Source organism: Lissotriton vulgaris, chromosome 10 (genome assembly GCF_964263255.1).
Source record: "Lissotriton vulgaris chromosome 10, aLisVul1.2, whole genome shotgun sequence".
Classification (NCBI taxonomy): domain Eukaryota; kingdom Metazoa; phylum Chordata; class Amphibia; order Caudata; family Salamandridae; genus Lissotriton; species Lissotriton vulgaris.
The window spans coordinates 802,914,168-802,935,563 of record NC_141698.1 but is presented as its reverse complement, the minus strand read 5'-3'; the positions used below and the strand labels follow the sequence as shown (position 1 = coordinate 802,935,563).

Here is a 21,396-nt window from a genome sequence, read left to right as displayed (position 1 = left end):
TGTTGCCTGTAGGAATCCTTTTGCCCGTGAAATTTTGTTGCCACTGGAGAATCAAATGTGGCCCAGTGATACTTCTTCAAACTTGGTGTGAGACTAACAAGCTTTGGCCCCAGCGATTGAGTGCTAATAAATATTCAGTGTTGTGGGCGCACGACCTACATCAAATTCTGAACCTGGAAAGGGTGAGCCCAGTGGTGTTGGGGACCTAGTAGAGATAGATGAAGGCCTAGACGGCAGAGGTCCATAGATCACAAAGGCCTGCACCCATGAAAAAGGTAATCCTTCGTTATTGAGTGTGTAGTAAATTAAATTTTTCTGTTTAATAAAATACTTGTCCTTTATACAAAGAGAAGCACTGGGCTGAAGATTCATCTTATTGCGCTGCTAGAGGGATGGTATTGATTACTAAGCTTGAGCCACACTAACCTCCTTGACTTCTCCTCCTCTCTACTACTGAGAGTCAAGTGTGGAAAGGGCTGTACTTGGCTCAGTGTGCAGAGAAACGGTAGGGTAGGCCCTGGGATACCAGTTGTAATAGGCCTCAAACACCATGGTTGTGCCCCAGTGCCATCTGCCTGCTTTGTTGCCTCCTGAATGGGTTCTGATAATTGGCGGCAGTGGTGGGACCCCAAAAGGGCCAATCTCAAGACATTACAGCAGCATAATAAATCCAACCTTATTACCTTAAGACCTACATAGCAAGAATTTTGAAAACAAGGTTGGAGGGATAAACCTTGACACCCCGTACTGAGGTCAGTTGAGGTATACAAGGTCGAGGACTCCCAGAAGCAAGGATGGGAAGATCCTTGTGAGTTTGATACAAACTCAGCGAGGGAGTGTCGGATAAGCAAACTCTCTGAAACCCACCATGTGAGCTCCTAAAATGTTCTCACCAGAAATTTCTAGGGTTGAGTTGACACTAACTCCAGCAATTATCCCCTTGGGAGGATTAAGTCTGTCAGAGACCCTAAATTTGCAATTGGCTCTTCCAAAAACCAAAGCTGAAGAAGAATAAAAGGCAATGGAGTTTGAGAAAGAAACGCTAAGTTTAGCTCATCAGGCACAAGAGGACAGGAAGATGGAGAAAGAGGAGGGATGGGCCCATGCAGAGGAAAAGAGGGAAAGGGAAAGGCAAGACATGGAGAGAGAATCATAGAGGGAGAAAACAGCTGACTAGAGGCAAAGCTCAAGACGGCAGCAAAGAAAGTTGCCCAACACAAAAGCAATTACAATACAAATGCTTCTGGTGTGCTTGCCAAAGTCCTGAAAGAACTTGCACACATGTATGGGAAGGGCAAGATATGTTGGAATGGTTTGTGAATTCTGAGTTTGCTTGTATGGTTCAGACTTTGAATGATCTGTCTAAAACTGCAATGCTAATGAGTCAGCTGCGGTTGGAAGGAATGCATAGAAGGGTATCTGTGACTAAGCAAATGGTGTGGATGACAGAAGCTCTGATTAGAAGATTTGGGCTTAAGCCAGCTCAGTACCTGTGGAAGTTTAGAACTAGAAAGTGAGTGGATAGTTGTCCATTTGAAATTTGGATTCAATAACTTTTATGTGACTGGAATGAGTGGGTGAGAAAGATGAGGGTTACAGATTCTCATGCAATGAACCAGATGATGGTGGGAGAGCAACTCATGGAGAACTGCCCTACCCTACCTTGGCAAAACCTTTTAAATGTGACAAAGAAGGATCCAGGGACATTTGCAGTGTCGGCTGTCAAATGGTTAGCTAACTGGCTTTACCAAAGTGAGACGCATGGCTCCTAGTCAAAGGGGGGAAGGAACTCATCACAGACTAGTCCCAAACCAGAGGGTAAGGGGCAGACAGAGCAATTCCCAAGGTTACAGAAGGGCACTAAAGAAAAAGGCATTGGGTTTCTAGTCAGGAACAAAGAATGGAAAAAGGGGGACAGGAAGGTTCATCGAGGCCCAAAGTGATAATTTGTTTTAAGTGTCACAAGTAGGATATTTCAGGCAAAAGACTCTGTACTAGCCACATCCATCATAGCTGGTATGCTAATTATGAGGGAAGGGACCCAAGAGAGCCCTGTTGCTCTTAACCTAGTTAGTATAGGCATTTGGGAGAGAGGCCCAGATGCTCTGAAGCACAAACACCCAAACACTGGGTTTTTAAAGGAGTCTAGTATCTATGAGAGGAAGGTGTCTGCTCTAACTGGTTTAGGAGCTCACAAAACTATGTAGAAAGAAAGTATCTGAAACCCAACAAGATTCTCCGAGGTGTTAACTGCGTAGACTTAGTAGCCAGCAGAGAGGACATGGTGAATGTGATTGCCAAAATTGAGTTGGAGCTAAATGGTACATATGGTAGGCATATGGATGTAAGAGAAGCACGGTGTGGGATGTCTCTTCGTCTATGATTTGATTGCCCCCAGTTTAGTAACAGGACCCAAAGCCTATATGGCTTGGACACCGTCAGCTGTGTTGACCCCAGCAGAATCTAATAAAGAGACAGGGACCATTCCCTATTTGCAGAAACCAGAACAAGTTAGACAGTGGATGAAGGCTGTCAGGAACTCCTCTAAGGACTGGTGGCAGGGTACACAAAATTAACAAAAAAATGCCCGAGATCACTCAGGGGGGTCACAAGAGAAAACAGATTCAATGGGGAAGCTCTGTATAAGGGAACAAGAAAGTTAGAGCTCAAAAGAACAGGCACTCAAGAGGCAATTCAGCATTCAGATAACTAGCACCCAGGATTTGCGAGACATGAATATAACAACATTAACCACAGACATAAGTTGTATGTATTGCCATATTACTCTTTTTACAAATTTGGAAGACTTCTAGATACCCCTCATTTGGTCAATGGCAAACTAAAATGACCATGGTACGACAGTTCGAATATGTTTATGCGGCGAGGAATAACCAAATGCAAAAATGTGAACAGTTGTGACGTTTTTTCACACTGATTAAAGGAGTGGAAAATTGTGTAAGAGAGAAGTAGAGTCATGTATTTACATTTTTAGATCGTTCTCTGTATTTTAACTATTTCCTGTTTGCACAGTGATCCCTGCACTTTATCGAAATCTTTGCACTATTTATAATTGCACTTTATCTTTTTTATTATTTTATTGGACTTGTTTAGATAATCTTGGGATTATTCGGCCAAATAGAAGATTGTGCTTGGAGTACTATTTAAGTATTACTGTTTTACTCCTAGAAATGCTATTGTCAGATTGATACTGTGCCTGTTTATCCCCATAGTCACACTAGATTGTAGCAGTAACACCTTTCTTGCTTGGGGCTAGATTGAGAGATCAGGTGGGATTAGCTTTAACAATTGTCTGAAATATTTATTTGCGCTTAAAATATTTTCTACATAGTCTATTGATTATTTGTGCTAAAAACAGTGATTGTTTGACTACTGTACCAACACATAGGATATACATACCAAGGCAGAATCTGAAGAGGTGTTACCTTTGTTAATTTTAAAACATTTACATAAAGAAAAAAATCAGGGAGGACAAGAAACACCACCTAGGTTTTCAGCGGTGCCTACAAAGCCTGGTGATTAAACAGGAACATGCAATGCCGTAATGGCAATGGTGGGGAACTAAATTGCACAGCCACATTAGACAAGGAGGTAGCAAGGAAGAATGCTTAACAGGAAAAAAGGAAAAACAATGGTCACTCTTGGCAAAAAGAAAGTAAAAACCACACAAGGCGAACGAAAGCTAAGAATGCAAGAATCTGAATGTAACAAACTAGAAACTGGAACTAAGGTACAGGGAAAGAATTCAGGGACTGGGAAAAAGGTAACTACTGAAATAGAACATAACGTGTATTTATAAAGCGCACGTTCACCAGAAGGTATCTTGGCATTGAATAACAGATGTTTATTGTTACCCAACTCAATGGTACTCATTTTATTGACCTCAGATGAAAGGCTGAGTGGCCCTGCCGGGATTTGAACCTGTGACCATGAGATTGAACACAGGCCCCTGCAGTGGATGCATTTGTCCACTGAGCCACCAGACCTGTTCAATTAACAAAATGCACTAAAATAGTGCTGATTGGTGAAACAAGAATCAACTTAGCATTGCAGGCACTGCCAGTTAAAGGACCTGGGAAAAGCTAAAGCCCATGAATCGTCTAGAAATAAGGATAGGAAAAGCTCAGGAACTCTGGAAACAAGGGGCCGCTCACACAGGAACACTGCTATAAATGCAAACACTGGACTCAAATAAACTGGGGCTTACAAGAGCTCACTATGATCACTTGCAAGCCACAGGTGTGCGGAATTCACCCACCCATCCTTGGCCTGCAAGGGTAAAGAAGCAGTGAGTAGGTAATCTGAGATATTGGAAGTTTTTAGAAAAAGAAGGCAGGCTTCCACAAAACTCAGCATTGATCTAGAATGAATCATATTTTCAGAACACTGTCCAAGAGTCTGAAAGTCAGTAAGTGGATACAGCATAAGGTCCATAAGCTTCTCTAACAAGAAAATAGAGAGTAACCCCCTCAGACCAGGGGGTGGGGTTATCAAAACCAGGCCAATAGATGCTAGCCTCAGTATAGGTAAAAAAAATGTCATCATCCCAATTACGCATTCACTCAATCTTAAAAAAACTCTCACAATAAATCCCTAATCAAGAGGATAGCAAATGTGACGGTCAAAGTGATAGAAAAAATATTTAAATTTAATCGGATACAGATAATTCATGTCATCTTTTTTAAAACCTATTATATGTAAATATATTGCACATCTGAAAAATGGAATAATTGTATAAGAAGAGTCAATCTGTCGTTCAACGTATACACTTCTACTATGTTACTGAGCATTCATGAAACATATTAATTATTGATTATCATGCAATAATGTCCATTGCCCGTAGATCATGTCACAATACTTTGCCTATGCGCTTCAGTTTGGAAGATTTATAGGATCCACATTCTTCCAGAAGAAATAAAAATATCTCACAACATCTAATTGACTACTGATGTTCTATATCAGACGTAAAACTGGACATACTTTTCACCTGCCACACTGGTTCTGGCTTTTGTGTCCCTTATATTACGCAGACAGAAAGTAAAAAAAATATATCACTCCATTGTACGATGGAGACAGGCTCTTATGTGTCGAATATTTTACATCGTTAATGTGAAAACTTAATTCCACCTGCTACAGACCCTTCTTAATGAGGCATATCTATGCACTATATGAGTGTGTTTTATCCAAGTTTATTATACTGTTGTTGGGGCTACTTCCTTGGAAAAGTCTTTTATCACACCACTATGTTTATATCATTCTTATTTATACTTTTGGGCAGCAACTTTTGATTTGTACCACTCTAGGACTGCGTCCACTCCAACAGTATATCTGTGCAACTGAACAGTGAAACACTTTTCAAAAGAAGGAACAATTCTTGGTTGTGGTGGATCATGTAACCATGCATCCAGAGGCAGTATCCCTGAGGCACATTACAGGGAGCCAACTTAATCTATTCCTACTTCATCTTATCCACAGTTGACCATCCACAAACCAATGGGTAAATGGAGCAGGTTCAACAAAACCTCAGAGAGCATGATAGGATATCCACCAGAGAATATCAGAAGGAAGTGATATCTTCTCCCACCAAGTCTCTTATGTGCCTACCATGGGATTCCAGAGAAGGGATTAGAGTTTAGGACTTTTGGAACCTCAGGAGGAAGTGGGATCTTACCCTGCCAAGTCTCTTATTTGCCTAACGTGAGATTCCTCAGAAGTGAGTCGAGTTTAGACTCTTCATAATTTGGTTTGGACACCCGTTGCAGGGACCACTCATCCTGATCAGGGAAGAAACTCAGGAACTACCACAGGTTTTTGACTATGTGATTGGCCTCAGGAGGTTGATGACGGAATACGTTGATCAGGCAGAGAAAAATCTTCAGATTAGCCAAGGGCTAGCATGGATAAAGGAATGAGACCAGAAGCCGAAACTGACTCAGTACCAAGAAGGTGAGGAGATGGTAATGCTAAAGCCCAGTTGTCCTGAGCTTTAGAAGATAAATGATGTGGACTCTCCAAAGTAGTGCAGAAAACACCTGATGTGAACCACTTGGTGGACACAGGTACCACAAGAGAACTCAGGTAGGTGTTTCACGTGAACTGTCTTAAGCCTTACCTCAGAAGAGATTGCGCAGTGCAAGATAAGGGTATTGAGTGGTAAGGGTATTTTTAGGGTTTAGGGGTTGGTTAAGGTTGTTGGGTTGTAAGGGTTTTTTAGGGTTTAGGGTTGGGTAAGAGTATTGGGTTGTAAGGGTATTTTTAGCGATTTGGGTAGGGGCATAGAGTGCTACGGGTAAATAGTAAAGGGGAAGTAACAAGGGTTTACCCACACCCCCCCCAATGAAAATTAATAACAATATTTTAAAAAATGGGGGTTTGGGGGTCTCCCCCAAAAATCAATGTGTAAAGCACACACATATATATATATATAGATATATCTATATATATATAATAAAAACAAATGTATGTCTGTCTGTCTGTTTGTTCTTTATGGATTACTACACCATTCATCCGATCGCCATGAAACTTTGGGAAGTTGATGAGTACACTCCCGCGAAGGTTTCTGGCATAATTGTTTTTTAAATATCGGCCCCCCAGGGCCCAAATATTGGCCCCCCAGGACCCTCATAATCTTTCGAATACTGAAATAGACGGCAAATTTACGAGCACGTCGACAGTTATGACCCCCAAACAGAAATCGATTGGTCAATCTACATCAGAAGCACAAAAGAAAAAGGCATTATGAGCTTCAGAAACAGATGACTAACAGGAAGCAAGATTAGAAGCTGTTCGAATACAAACTGCTCAAGCCCGTTCTTCTCAAACAAACGAGCAACGAGAATCAAGATTGGAAGCCGATTGAGTACGCACTGCTCAAGCCCGTTCTTCTCAAACAAACAGGCAACGAGAATCAAGATTGGAAACAGATCGATTACGCACTGCTGAAGCCCACTCAAATGAAACAGGAGAGCAACGAGAATCAAGATTGGAAAACGATCAATTACGCACTGCTCAAGCCCGCTCCAATGAAACAGGAGAGCAATCAGAATCAAGATTGGAAGCCGATCGAGGACGCACTGCTCAAGCCACACTTTAACCCCTTCGATGCTCATGACGAGCTCAGCTCGTCATGAGGTACACCTCTTGTACGCTCATGACGAGCTGAGCTCGTCATGATTGCATTGTTTTCTGAGTTCTTCAACACAGCAGGGGAATTGCTGCAGCAATGATGGTGTTAAAAAGTTTTCCATATTAAAATGAATAAGTTTCAAAAACAATGACACAATGTAAATTGAATGTTATCATAACGAGTTTCCTTGAATTTCCTTTCTTCTAAGATCACAGCAACGCGCGACGGGTAAGCTAGTATCTATATATATATATAAAAACGAATGTATGTCTGTCTGTCTGTTTGTCCTTTATGCATTACTACACCATTCATCCGATCGGCATGAAACTTTGCGAAGTTGTTGAGTACACTCCTGCAAGGTTTTCTGGCAAAAAAATAAATAAATAAATAAAAATGTGTTAAAAGTTGTTGAGTACACTCCCGCGAAGGTTTCTGGCAAAAAACAAACAAAATAAATTGTTAAATATCGGGCCCCCAGCCCCCCAGGGCCCTCATAATCTTTCCAATACTGAACATTTACAGTTTCCGGTTTGACTCGCTTTTGCGATGACCATCAACAAAGCACAAGGACAATCGCTGCAAGTGTGTGGACTAGATTTGGAGAATCCGTGCTTCTCACATGCACAACTGTATGTGGCCAGCTCACGCGTCGGAAAACCTTCTGATTTATTCGTGTACGCACCAGACGGAGAAAAAAAAATACAGTGTGTCCACAAGCACTCGTATAAATAAACAGAATTAAAACAACACTTTAAAATGTTTTCCATATTAAAATGAATAAGTTTCAATAAAAATGTCACAATGTAAATTGAATGTTATCATAATAGGTTTCCTTACATTTCCTTACTTCTGAGATCGCAGCAACGCGCGACGGATAAGCTAGTTATATATAAACATTGTATATGTTATTTATAATGCACCTGCAAGCTGGCATCTACGCAGAGTTACCTCACTTTTCCTCGCCGCCTAGCAATGAGGTCGTGGCAGGAGATACTGTCATGAACCCAGTACCAAATATGAATGACTACCTAATGTAGAAAAGTCATAAATTATTGATGCAAGACATCCTTAACCATCTTGTTGCGCGAGGATTCATTTCAACATGTTTCATTTGTTTTGTATGGTTACTGAGTGATGTACCTACTTATCTATTCATCTATTAGAGTGATTCTATTGTTGAGCGTTGGTTATTGCCAAACTCTTAGGCACAGTGCCATCTAGGACGCAACTGCAATATCAGTCCTGTCTTAATACTGACTACGGAGAGATGCTAACTGTTGTTATCATGTCAGGGGAATGTACCCTCTAGGGCTGAATTGTGATATAGCTAAGACATATTATTATGCTAGAGAAGCATGGGTTAAGCCGCTCGAGGTAAGAGGCTGTGACAGTGGGCGTATACAATTAGCACCACTGACACATGACTCATCTACCCGGGTAAGGTATTGCTGAGCCCAAACTATACAATCTGACCGGACACCATGGAGTGCTTTATTTTTCGGGTGCCAGGAGAAATATCAAACATTGTTTGATAAATATCTACGACTAGTGTAAAGTTATCATATAAATGTGCATACATTATGAAATGCGCTTATGATTATTAAGTCTTAATTCAGAATCAAGTATTTATATGATCAGGTATGTGAAATCATCAAGATTGGGACCAAGTTGTATTTTTCTATCCAGTGGTTCATTGATGTTTACATTCATTAAAATGAGGGCAAAATGGCAGCCATGATTATGTGTGACTTTGTAAGCCTGTCAAACCATTTTTTATGTTGCCTTCTTTTATGTCTGTTTCACTATTTAACATGCATGAAGGTTTGAGCACATTACCCGTGAGCAAGGTGCGTGTCATGCCGAAACACGAAGGCTCATTTTTCCATACTGTATGCTGTTTGAGTAGCATTTCAAGATTTTGGAATACATCAAAATGAATCTGCAACCCATCTCAAGTGCATTTCATTTCCTCTGAGTATACTGAGGCCCCAGAAGATAAGGATATATATATATTTGCTGGCGGCAGTGCGTGATTGACTACGCGGTGGTTGAGTAGACAGGATTCTTGGATTTAATAGACTGGTTTTTCCGATACCAATTAACCACGGACCCCTCCTCCACATTTGGGCTAGCGGCATAACGGTAACCTCTTCCGGGGCAACCAGGAAGACATTTTCAGATCCACGAAGGAATCACCGCCAAGCCACCCCGCACCGGAGATATCAACTGGCAGTGGCAGCAGTACGAGGAAGACGACTGAGCGGACGTTTGAAATCCGTACAGCAGGAAACCACGGAACAAGCGCCTACCAGGTACAGAGTCATCGATATTGTGGGGTGGAGGAGTGAGCAACGTTACGGCAAGGAATAATTCGGCATATTAAAACGGCCCATGCTCCTTGCTAAACTATCTACTAAACTATATATTATAAAACCCAAAATGTCGAGCGACACTGTACAAGAGAGGGAGGCGTCAGCAATTGGAATGTTCACAGATACCCCTCATGTGAACCGAAGTTCCAAACCTAATGAAACAGTGTGCACAGCTAAACCTGACTCGGTACAATTTAAAATGAAAATACTTGAAAAAAAGATGAAAATGGAATTAAGCAAATGGTGGGAATCAAGGTCCCTCCAAAGTTACATTGAGGTGGGACGAATCCCACGGGGACTTCGAATTTTAACTACCCCTACTTATGAGGAACCCCACCCTGATCTTATGCGTGAGTGGGCCGAATGCAACTTGGACTCCTCTAAGAAACTAACCCTATTATTGATAAAATACGCTGATATCGACAGGGCTAGACTTTTAACTGAAATAGACATATTGAATGAGGAAGAAATTAGTAAAGTACGTAAAGAAATGATAGTTCGTCTGAAAAAAGAAGAGGAGAAAATCAAAGATCGAAAGACACAGAAATTTCAGCGAGACAAAGAAGGTTATGAGGTGGGACAAATATTCACCTTTGCCAGAATATACGATGCTATCCGAAAATCTCAACAAAAACATGGTTTAGCCGCCAACACTAGAGGTATTAACCGTCAAAGAAGGGCAGGAGAAGATACTGCTACTACATCTAGTGATAACGTCCAACAGTGATGAGGATCTTGACCCAAGGAACCCCCCAAGAGGTACAAGTGGAGCAAAACCCTCGCCAGGGGAAGAAATGGACCTTTTAGCGGCTCAAAGACTGGCAACCTTGAGACCAAGAACACGATCTCACACAAAAGGAAGTGGGCAAACGCCAAACGCAAACAAAGGCGTATTGCAGCCAGACGGAAACCAAAATGTTTAAAGAAAGAAAAAGATCTAAAATAAACATAACCAATGATGATCTTACCACATTGAGCCTTGGTTTGTCGTATTGTGCACCCAATAACTTTGACTATCCTAGCGTCCGGATGGATGTATACAAGGGAATAAGAAAACTGAAATTAAAAAAACTGTATGCAATTAAAAAGAAACAAGCTGATACAGGCGATCAGATGAATCCCACTATTGAATCTACACCCCCGGGATCTAACACTTTTGCAGAACTTGAAGATTTGTGGAATCAGGAGCATGATTCAGTTATGAATACTATCCCGCTGAATGAAACAATAGAAACCAAAGGAGCGGGATTAACCAAGTTCAAGCAGAAATCAAAATTTTGTCCCATCAAATTGCACGATTCCATAGACACCTTTCACGAAATATTCACCAACAAAATCAAAAAAACTAAACAAAAAAATTGGTATGACCACTCAAAAGCACCGCAATCAGGACCACAAGTATTTTTAATTAATGAAAAAATGAAAGACTAACAAAAATGTTATAATAAGAAACAGTGACAAGGGCGGAAACATAGTTCTGTGGGCACATGATGAGTATATGAAGGAGGCCATGAGCCAATTAAATCACAGACAATGTTACAAACGAACGGATGTGAAAACAATGAAAGAAATGTATATAACATACTACAAAAAACTATCAAGCTGGCGCAATATGAAAATGATTAATGAGGATGAATACAACTATTTGAAAAATGACAATCCGGTTGTACCTACAATCTATTTCATCCCCAAAATCCACAAGGACAATAAAACACCTCCAGGGCGTCCTATAATCAGTGCCAGAAATAGTATTTTGGAAAAAACATCCGTGTACGTGGATTATTTCCTGCAAGAATACGTTAAATCTTTGCCCTCATACCTAAGGGAAACAACTGACTTTATAAATAAGGTTAAAGACTTTGTATGGAAATCCGATTATCTATTGTTAGCATTGGACGTGTCATCCCTATATACAAGTATATCTCACATAGATGGTATTCAGGCAGTGAAGCATTTTTTAATGTCAAGAGAAATGATTTATAAGCAACACAATGAAATGCTTGTCAACATGATAGAATTTTGCCTTCACAATAACATCTTCATGTTTAATCATTTACTATATTGTCAAATTTAAGGCGTGGCCATGGGGGCTAGCTTCTCCCCTAGTTATGCTTGCCTTCATATGGGCAAATGGGAGAAGCTAGTCCTCATGGAGAAACACAGTGAAATAATGTCGACCAAAGTTAAGCTTTGGCTTAGATTTATTGACGATCTCTTTGTAGTTTGGCAAGGAACGAGGGTAGAAGCTGAAATATTTGTGGGACAAATCAATAAGAACGATTTAAACCTAAAGTTCACTGCAGAAATAAGTTAACAAAGTGTGAAGTAGTGTGGCTCAATGGTTAGAGGCAGCAGACCCGAGAGCAGAGGACGGCCCGGGACCAGGGTTCGAATCCCTGCGCGGCAGGTTTCTGGACCAGGGTCAGCGGACTCGATAATTCTCTCGCCTCGGTGCCCACTCTGATCAGCGATCACACTCGGCAACTCTGGGCATTAGCTTGCCTCATCTTCACTAACGGCCCCACCAGACCGCCGGGGATGCCTGGTCTCACCCTGGAGATACCCATTAAGGGACCATCTCTCAGGGAAGCCAGGAAGGGTTTCGCAGCGGTCGAAGCGCCTTGGGACCCTCCGGGTAAGTAGTGCGCTATATAAATGCCTATACATTTACATTTACATTTGATACTAAAGTGTACATATGCAATAACAAACTAGAAACCACTTTATATTGTAAAAAAAACGGCAGGAAATTCAGTGCTACATGCATCAAGCGCTCACCCACAACACCTGGTGAATAGCATACCCTATGGCGAAATGCTTAGAATAAAGAGGGTTTGTAGTACACCAGAGGAACTAGAAACAGCTCAACAAAAAAGCAAAGAGAAATTTTTAGAAAGAGGCTACTCCCACCAAATAGTGGACAGAGCCATCGCCAAGACAGAAACTCTAGCAAGAAATGACTTACTGTCCAAAAGCAATAGAAAGGATCAGGTGAAGAATCCTAGTGAGGAAGCAAAAATAGGGGAGGATCATAGTTTTCGGTTAATAATAGGTTTCAGCAAACAGCATAAGGAACTACACAGAATTATCCAAAGGAGCTGGCCTATACTCCACAATGACCCAATATTAGGACCCCTGCTACCGCAGAGGGCGTCCATTACTTACAGCAGGGCTCCCTCTATGAGAGATTGTCTGGTAGTATCGGATCCTGAAATTATATCCAATCCTGCTTGATACCAAAATTTAAAAGGGTTCAGAAAATGCAAAACCTGCAAGGCCTGTACCCACGGAACTAAAACTACGACATATTCTAGCCCCTTTAGGACTAAACCTTACAAAATAATGAAAATGTTAACATGTAAAACAGAATACGCAGTGTACGTCCTAACTTGCCCGTGTGGGTTAATATATGTGGGCAGTACAAAGTTACAAGCCAATGTGAGAATACTCCAACACCTCCGCGCAATTACCAATATGGACAACACCTATCCGGTGGCAAGACATTTCAAGGAACGCCACGGATCCAACAACAAAGGGTTGTCATATTATTTAACTGATACAATCTCCCCAAGCAGACGCGGAGGAGATAGAGAAAGTAAACTACGAAAATTGGAGACTAGATATATTTTGTTATTGGATTCAAAACAGCCACGAGGCTTGAACATAACGGAGGACATGTACACGTGTTTAGAGTAATTACAAGTTAACCCTATAAATAAGTTTATACTTGGATGTTCAAATGAGATGCAATGAGGAAAACAAGAACCGTTTGTCTAAGAAAATAGCTGTACTTTTTATAAAACAGATATCTTGTAAATATAATGAATTTTTATTAAGGATTTTTTAATATTTATTTATATTTTGTATATGGTATTTATTTGACATATGAATATACTGTAAGGAGTTATTCTGTATCGAATGTCAAATCAATATATGTATTAAACAAGATTTGTAAAAAGCTAAGACAATAGACTACTATGGAATTTTACTCCTCTAATGTGTCAAAATGTGGATTAGATATAGACTGGCCAAATGAAAACAAATTGAGTAATCCGAGATCTAAACCATGATACGGGTTTACATAATAAGACAGGTGATAGATACAATGATCTTTTGAAAAACACTGCACAAATTAAAGTATATGAAACATAAAAAAACTTTGAATACACAATGGGTTCGTGAGAACTTATGAGCTAAAAACATCGAGTTTAAAATAACAAAAAATATGTATTTTATTTTCACACAGCACTTTAAGCACTATTTATGACTATTTTCAAAAACAATGTGAGATTTCATTCACAATTAGAAATGTGTTTAGGTATTTTACAAGAACACCAATATGTGCAATAACAGTGTGACCCAACTTAACATTGTATGGCCCCAATCACACTTTACTATTTCAGTATAAATACAGCCAGATAGACTGTTAATATTTTAAATGTGTGATATGCCTAGGATCAGTATTTTACTGAGTGAAACATTGATGTCGATTGAAAGTTGAGTAATTTCATATCGAACTATACCTTGGCTAAAGGCATGTTATATTTGCAGGGTCATATGTTAAAATGTATTTTACCGTTATATATATATATATACTTATTTATTGCGAATTTTGCACATAAATAATGTTACGTTTTGCACACTACACTGTGAAGAAATCATGCGAAAGTATTTTTTCGATTGTAATTGAAAATGTTAATCATGTGATACACTTGAAAATGCACTGCCACTTTAAAATGTTTCCCAACTGCAAAACAATTGTCGAGTGAACAAGCGGCGAATGCTGCGAAACGCGTCTCTGACCTTTTGGGTAATAAATAATTGAGGCTCGAATACTGGGTCCGTGCCCTGTTTTGCTGGCGGCAGTGCGTGACTGACTACGCGGTGTCTGAGTCGACAGGATTCTTGGATATATATATATATATATATATATATATGTATATATATATATATATATATATATATATATATATATATATATTTATTGTTCTACACGTATGGCAATTCCAGTTATGTAATTAGGACAGCACTCGCAGGTCCTTCATAGAAGTTATTTATTAGTGCACAGACCCCCCCGCACTGACAGACGAGTTTCGGCAATCTGCCTTTCTCGATGTCAGTTTCCCAAAGTGCTTGACAAGTGCTATAAATATAACAAGTTAAGACAGTATGTCGTTTGTGTCTATTACTAGCAATGTGTTTTTTTCATTGGAACTAGCACTTTAAATTGAGCACACACGCCCTTACTCGTTGTCATGTGATCAAGGCCGTGGTCGGCCGAAACGCGTAATGATGGTGAAGTGGTGGAGAGCAGAATAAAATAACCAGCACTGATTTTTGGGTTCGTCCCGTCATTTATCTGCGCGACGGTGGAGACGTTTTGTATGCCAAAAATACCTTCGGGACTGCTTCCCCGGATTTGGCGAACCACCCCACGCTTGGGCTCTTGGGCGAGAAGCTGTGATTCCGGCTGGGATCGTTCTTTCCTGACTTCGTGAGAAGTAACCTGAGTGCCCCGGGAGAGTGGAAGCTTCAGACACAGCAGCAGGGAAGTTCGTGGGAGTGGTTCCAGGTCGGAGGTCGTCATCCGCTGACTGAGGACACAGGCTGCATCTGCGAGAACCTGTCTGCTAAAGCGGAGCTCCACAGTAAGTCCCGTGTGGGGAGTGCATTGTAACGGATACACAGCCTAAGTAATGGATACACATAAGTTAATTCTAAAGCTCATATCTTGACACCATGTCCGCCGACACGTTGCAGGGGCAAATGGAAGCAGCGAAAAGTATGTTTACAGACTCCCCAGCAGGGGAGCAGGCTGCCAGTACAACGGCAACCCCGACACAAGACACGCATGGCAATGTAAAGGATTTATTTAAAGCACTGGAAAAGGCCTGCAAAGCTGAACAATCTAAATGTTGGGAACATTGCTCACTCACTGGTTATTTAGAGGTCGGGAGAGTTCCGCGCAGCTTAAGAATCATGCTGGCGCCGTCTTATGAAAACCCCGATCCTCGTATGCTTGCAGACTGGGCAGAGTGTAATCTGGAATCTTCAAAAAAATTAATGACCATACTTGTACAATATGTAGAGTCTGACAGGGTCAAATTACAGGTAGAAATTACTAGACTGAATGAAGAAATTGATAAATTGCCAAGTTCACCTGTATTAACCAAGTACCTTGAAGACATGGAGGTCCGTCTGAAAAGACAGGAGGATATAATCAAGCGGCGTAAGGCGTACAAATTTCAAAGAGACCGCCTTGACTATGAGCACGGACACATTTTTACATTTGCCAAAAAGTATGACCGAATTAAAAAATCCTCGCAAGCTACGCCAGTTAACAACGCCCAGCCAGCAATACAAGCACCACAGGCAGCAATAACTGAACTAAGACCTATATCTGATGGTAGCTCTAACATAGACAGTGAGTCCGACAATGAGCAAACCCGAACCAGGAGAGTGGGGTTTTGCAAGTTCACCCCGGCACAGGAAATCGAGGTAGTCCAGCGGGATCGCAGGGAGACCCTCCGTTCAGGTGCGCAGGGTGCGAACGCAAACAGAACGCCAACTCAAAGCGGGCAGCAAGGAGGTGGTGCAACCGGCGCAGGAGGAATAATGAACAAAGCAAAGAAACCAAGAAAACAATGGATTCCCAGATGAGTCAGGGATCTGATGAGTCGCAAACAGTAGTGAATCTAACGGATACACAGCTGACTCCAAAAGAAATGTCCATACTCTCCTTGGGATTATCTTACAGTGCTAAATCCAACTTTGACTATGCAGGAACCAAGATAGACCTTAACAAATACGTCCGCAAGCTTAAATTGCGGAAATATCATAGCTTGCATAAAAGGACGCAACGCACTAATGACAATGTACAGTCTACCCAAACTGCAATTTCAACCTGTGATGAGTCTGTCCTGCTACAGAAATTGATTGATTTAGGTAATGATTCAGATCTTCCTTTATGGAGTCCTGTTGTGGGTACGAATACTGCATCAGTAACAACCACCTTTAAACCTAAGTCTAAATGTTGTCCTATGATGCTTCGAGACAATGTTGATCTCTTTCATGAAAACGTTTCCCAGGAATTGAAAACACTATTTGCAAAAAGAGGTACTTTTTTCTAACAAACATTATTATCAGGATCTTGAGTACCATCAACTCATGAGAAAATTACACGCAAATCCGAAAATTGTAATTCGGCAATCCGATAAAGGAGGAAACGTTGTTCTCTGGTCCCTTAAAATGTACATGGAAGTTGCACTGGAACAATTGAATGATCGCTCATGCTATCAACGGACAGATGCCATCCTAGTCCAACAAGCTAAAGGAGCCATTTATTCCAAATTGATGGCATGGCGCAGCACAGGTATCATCACAATGGACGAATATAAGTTCATGAAAAAGGAAAATCCTGTAACACCGGTTGTGTATTTCATTCCTAAGATCCACAAAAACTGTGTACTTCCACCGGGTCGGCCTATCATCTCCGCATGCAATAGTATTTTAGAAAATGTGAGCAAATACGTTGACTTTTTCTTGCAGGAGTTTGTTAGGGCCTTACCATCATTTGTACTGGACACGGGGGACTTTCTGAACAAGATAACAGACGTTGAATGGAAACAGAGCTACTTGCTAATTTCACTTGATGTAACCTCCCTTTACACCAGCATTTTTCACAGGGATGGTTTGAGAGCAGTCCAACACTTTCTTGACTCAAGACCAAGTAGCTTAACTGAACATACACGCATGATTATTTCCATGATTACCATGTGTTTGGAAAATAACTTTTTCTTGTTTGGCAAGCAATTGTTTCAACAGATGAGGGGTGTTGCAATGGGGGCCTGCTTCTCTCCCAGTTATGCCTGTTTGCATATGGGTTACTGGGAGGAGCAGGTCCTTCTGCCAAACTACACTCGTATTATGCAGACTAAAGTTATAAGGTGGTTAAGGTACATTGATGAACTTTTTATAATCTGGGATGGATCAGCTAATGAGGCCAATGATTTTATTACACAACTCAATGTAAACAATCTAAACCTACAGTTCACTGCACAGATAAGCGAGACAACCGTGTGTTTCCTGGATGTAGAGGTTTTTCCCAGAGGGGTGTTTTTCATTGGCACTAGCACTTTAAATTGAGCACACACGCCCTTACTCGTTGTCATGTGATCAAGGCCGTGGTCGGCCGAACGACGCGTAATGGTGGTGAAGTGGTGGAGAGCAGAATAAAATAACCAGCACTGATTTTTGGGTTCGTCTCGTCATTTATCTGAGCGACGGTGGAGACATTTTGTATGCCAAATATATATATATATATATATATATATATATATATATATTTATTGTTCTACACGTATGGCAATTCCAGTAATGTAATTAGGACAGCACTCGCAGGTCCCTCATAGAAGTTATTTATTACTGCACAGACCCCCCGCACTGACAGACGAGTTTCGGCAATCTGCCTTTTTCCCAAAGTGCTTGACAAGTGCTATAAATATATATGCGCAAAATAGGGAACAGAGACCTCTGGGAAGTTCCCAAATTTAGGAGGAGAGCGAGCAGCTCTTATATGGAGTACCCTTCAACACCAGCGACGCTCTGAATCTGCTCACGTCAAATGTCTGTTTTTCTACCAACGTTTTTAAGCATAGTATTAACACAGTTCCATCCATGCTGAGCTAGAAAGGGTCAAAGCCTTTTGCTATTCATACAGTAAAGTCTTTAAGCATAGCTATAGCCATATGTATATCACTTACCTTATTAATACCTAACTGCGTGGTAAAGTCATGCATCGTAAAGGCAGATGAGGTGTAAATGCATGTGTTGTAAAAAATGCTTGGCAAAGGTATGCATGGTAAAAGCATGCGTTGTAACATCGTACAACGTGTGAGGAAGACAGTGAGCCTCTTTCTGACTTGCTGCACAGTGCCTGGGAGGATGAGACTGCGGAGGGGATACCCTAGCCCCTGAGTTAATGCATGATCAACGGAGAGAGTAGAAGGCATTCTTGGGGAAGTTTGCCCACTTATTCCCACTGACTCCAAAGTCAACACCAGTCTGTGTCTATGACACAGAAACAGTAGACAATGTTTCTGTGAAAAGCCAGACTTATTGTATGTCTAATCAACACCTAGAGTGCCTCAAGACAGAAATAGCCAAGATGTTGGACCTGCTGATGATTAAGTGTTTGCTTAGCCCTTAAGCCAGCCCAGTGGTGCTGCTGCCCAAGGCAATAGATACGGATTTGCGGTACCGTGTGGAGTACAGCATTCTAAATGAATGGCACAACCACCATTAAGCGAAACGTAAAAAATGTACGTATACCTTTCTCTACGGGCGCTCCCCTCCCCATCACAAAATCAAAATATAAGCAAGCATTTGCAATGTCAATAGGTCTGACAGTTGCTGCCAGGTTTGTAAATTTGTCAACACTTGTTTTGTAATGTTTTTTGTCAAAAGAAATTTGTGGAGGAGCTGCTGGACACTCAAAAAAACAAACAAATTGGCTAAAAGCTAAAATCGTTTTTTGATCTCAAAAACACATGGTAGTCCTTGGCACTGAAAGAGCTACTTAGTGTGAGAATGTGCTCCATGTGAAAGAGGAGAATGCCATCAATCATAGTGATGTTAGCCAATGACTGAAGTGGATAGACGCTTTACCCCATGCTGTATGCTGTAGTGGGCAGAATATAAATGTCAGTGACTAAACAACAGTCAGATCAATGTAGAGAGCTAGCCTAAAGCCCCTATAGGTAAGTACATTATTTATGTAATTTGACTAACGCAGACCTAATAAATATGTGGCTTTGGTAGATTAGTGGCAACAAGCAGATGACAAGTGCAGCTTAACAATGATATACAAATATAAAATTGCAGCTCTAACTGAGATGCCAAAATAATGCGAGAACCTTAAGATTAAAGACCAAGCCTTTTTATCATTATCCACTCATATAAGCAAAAATCTCTGCGTAATTCTTATGCATGTCAGTTTTTTAAAAAACTATTCCTTTTCACTTTTAAGATCATCGTGGCCCACTTCATATGGATACTAATCAGACTTTTTATTTGTTTTCATAAACATTTTCCTCAATTGCTCATTTTCTCTTTTAACATTATTCCTTCAGTTTTAAATGACCCCAGTGTTGTTCACCAAGAGACCTTAAGATGGTAAGTACAATGTTAAATAGATCCAATGCTTAATTTTGTTTATCACATTTCTTTCAATCAGAATTAGAGTAAATCTGGACTTCATACCTTCCTACATACCAGATGGGGCTTATGTAGAATATGTGCCATTGTATTGTCAATATTTAGCAAGAAAGAGAACAGTGGTTCTCTGGACACTGAGCAGAGAATAAATACAGACAACAGTTATAAATGGCAATGGACAGCAAGTTTAAGGCAATTCCTGTCTGATTCCAAAAGATCCTACCTAGGTGAAAGATTCCTTACCTTTTCAAGTGCGGCTTGAACTACTGATTCACTTTCGGTGTCAAGGGCAGAGGTGGCTTCATCAAGCAACAAAATTTTAGGGTTTCGGACCAATGCCCTGGCGATGGCTATTCTCTGCTTCTGGCCTCCACTCAGCTGGGCACCTCTCTCACCCACGAGCGTATCAAATTTCTAAACAAAAGACAATGTAAAGAGAATGTAAAAATTGCATTTATAACATATTTTTCCCAACATGCCTTTAAAATAATGTACTATATAGTGATGAATATATTTGACTCGATTTACAAGGTTTTGTTAAGTCCTAAATGTATATTTACTGCTAAAGTGAAGGGGAGCGGATCACCCTCCTGTTTGGCCGGGATACAGGGGAAAGGCTTTCTCCACAGAAAGATTTTTTTTCACAGTGCAGAAACAACAAAAAAAAGTGTGTTTTTGCAGAAAAGGCTCCATTTACCCTGTTCAGAGTTCTCTGAATAGAGGACTCTGCACAAAGAGAATCAGAGCCTTCACGAACAATCAAATGGCATTCCCTATATATGCCTGGAAATCCGTGCCTGCAATACTTATGGAAATGTTTGCAAATACTAAAGCAATTGAAAATTATGCCCAGGTGGAGGCATGAACCTCTGCCAGTACTTTTCTGTTTTTTTTCATGACTAGAGTCTTTTCTCTATCTTAAATATTTGTTGTGTGCATTTACTTAATGTTCATACTATCATGAAATAATCGGCAAATTAAGCAATATTTTCATTGTTCCCTTTTAGCTAGTAAATTTGGTTTAAAAAACATGGTCCAGCAATGATTAATTAAAATGTAAGCAGTCGGTATTGGCACGTACAGATAGATATGTTATGTTTGTTGAAGACACTCATTGGTAGATACAACATTTTGATACAAGCTGACTAACCAATCCGGTTCATTCTTGAGGAAAGAAAGGATTTTTGTTTATCAAGTTTGAATTATTCTAGCACTTTATTTTATGAAATCTGGAGACAAAATCTACCCCTTCGGATATACAGCCTGCCCCTGCCAAGCCCAGCAGCACTCGTGCAGTCCGACTCCTCAAGTCTACAAAACACAAAGCACTCTAGCTGCATCGCTGAGCCTGATAGGGACCCCACCTTTTCAGTGTACAGCTGCCTTTTTACCACTTGCCACATTCTCTTTTAAGGACTATAGTCACTTTATCTCTCTTTACCCGGCACAGCTACTGTCGCAGTCTCAGTCTGGACAACTGACTGTAGTGTTCTGCCTTTTCCTTGTGGGACTCTCGTGCTCGAGAGGGCCCGCGAGGAAAGTGTAGAACCTAATTTACGTACATCAGCTAAACTGTATTAGTTTTCAAATGCTTAACGGCACCGTAGAGCAGTTGGATGTTGTGGTTATCTCCCGGTGGTTAGTCAATTTCTTATGTCTAGTTGA

General features: G+C 40.7%; 1 protein-coding gene across 2 annotated transcripts in view; it reads right to left on the bottom strand.

Annotated features, from left to right (window-relative positions):
- Window positions 1-21,396, bottom strand: part of LOC147688813 (ATP-binding cassette sub-family B member 5-like) — a 973,135-nt gene that overhangs the window by 294,786 nt on the left and 656,953 nt on the right. For both annotated transcript variants that reach the window (XM_086941722.1, XM_086941721.1), the window contains one exon: window positions 19,975-20,145. In XM_086941722.1, the coding sequence (XP_086797848.1) occupies window positions 19,975-20,145 (171 nt within the window). The remainder of the gene's footprint in view (window positions 1-19,974; window positions 20,146-21,396) is intronic.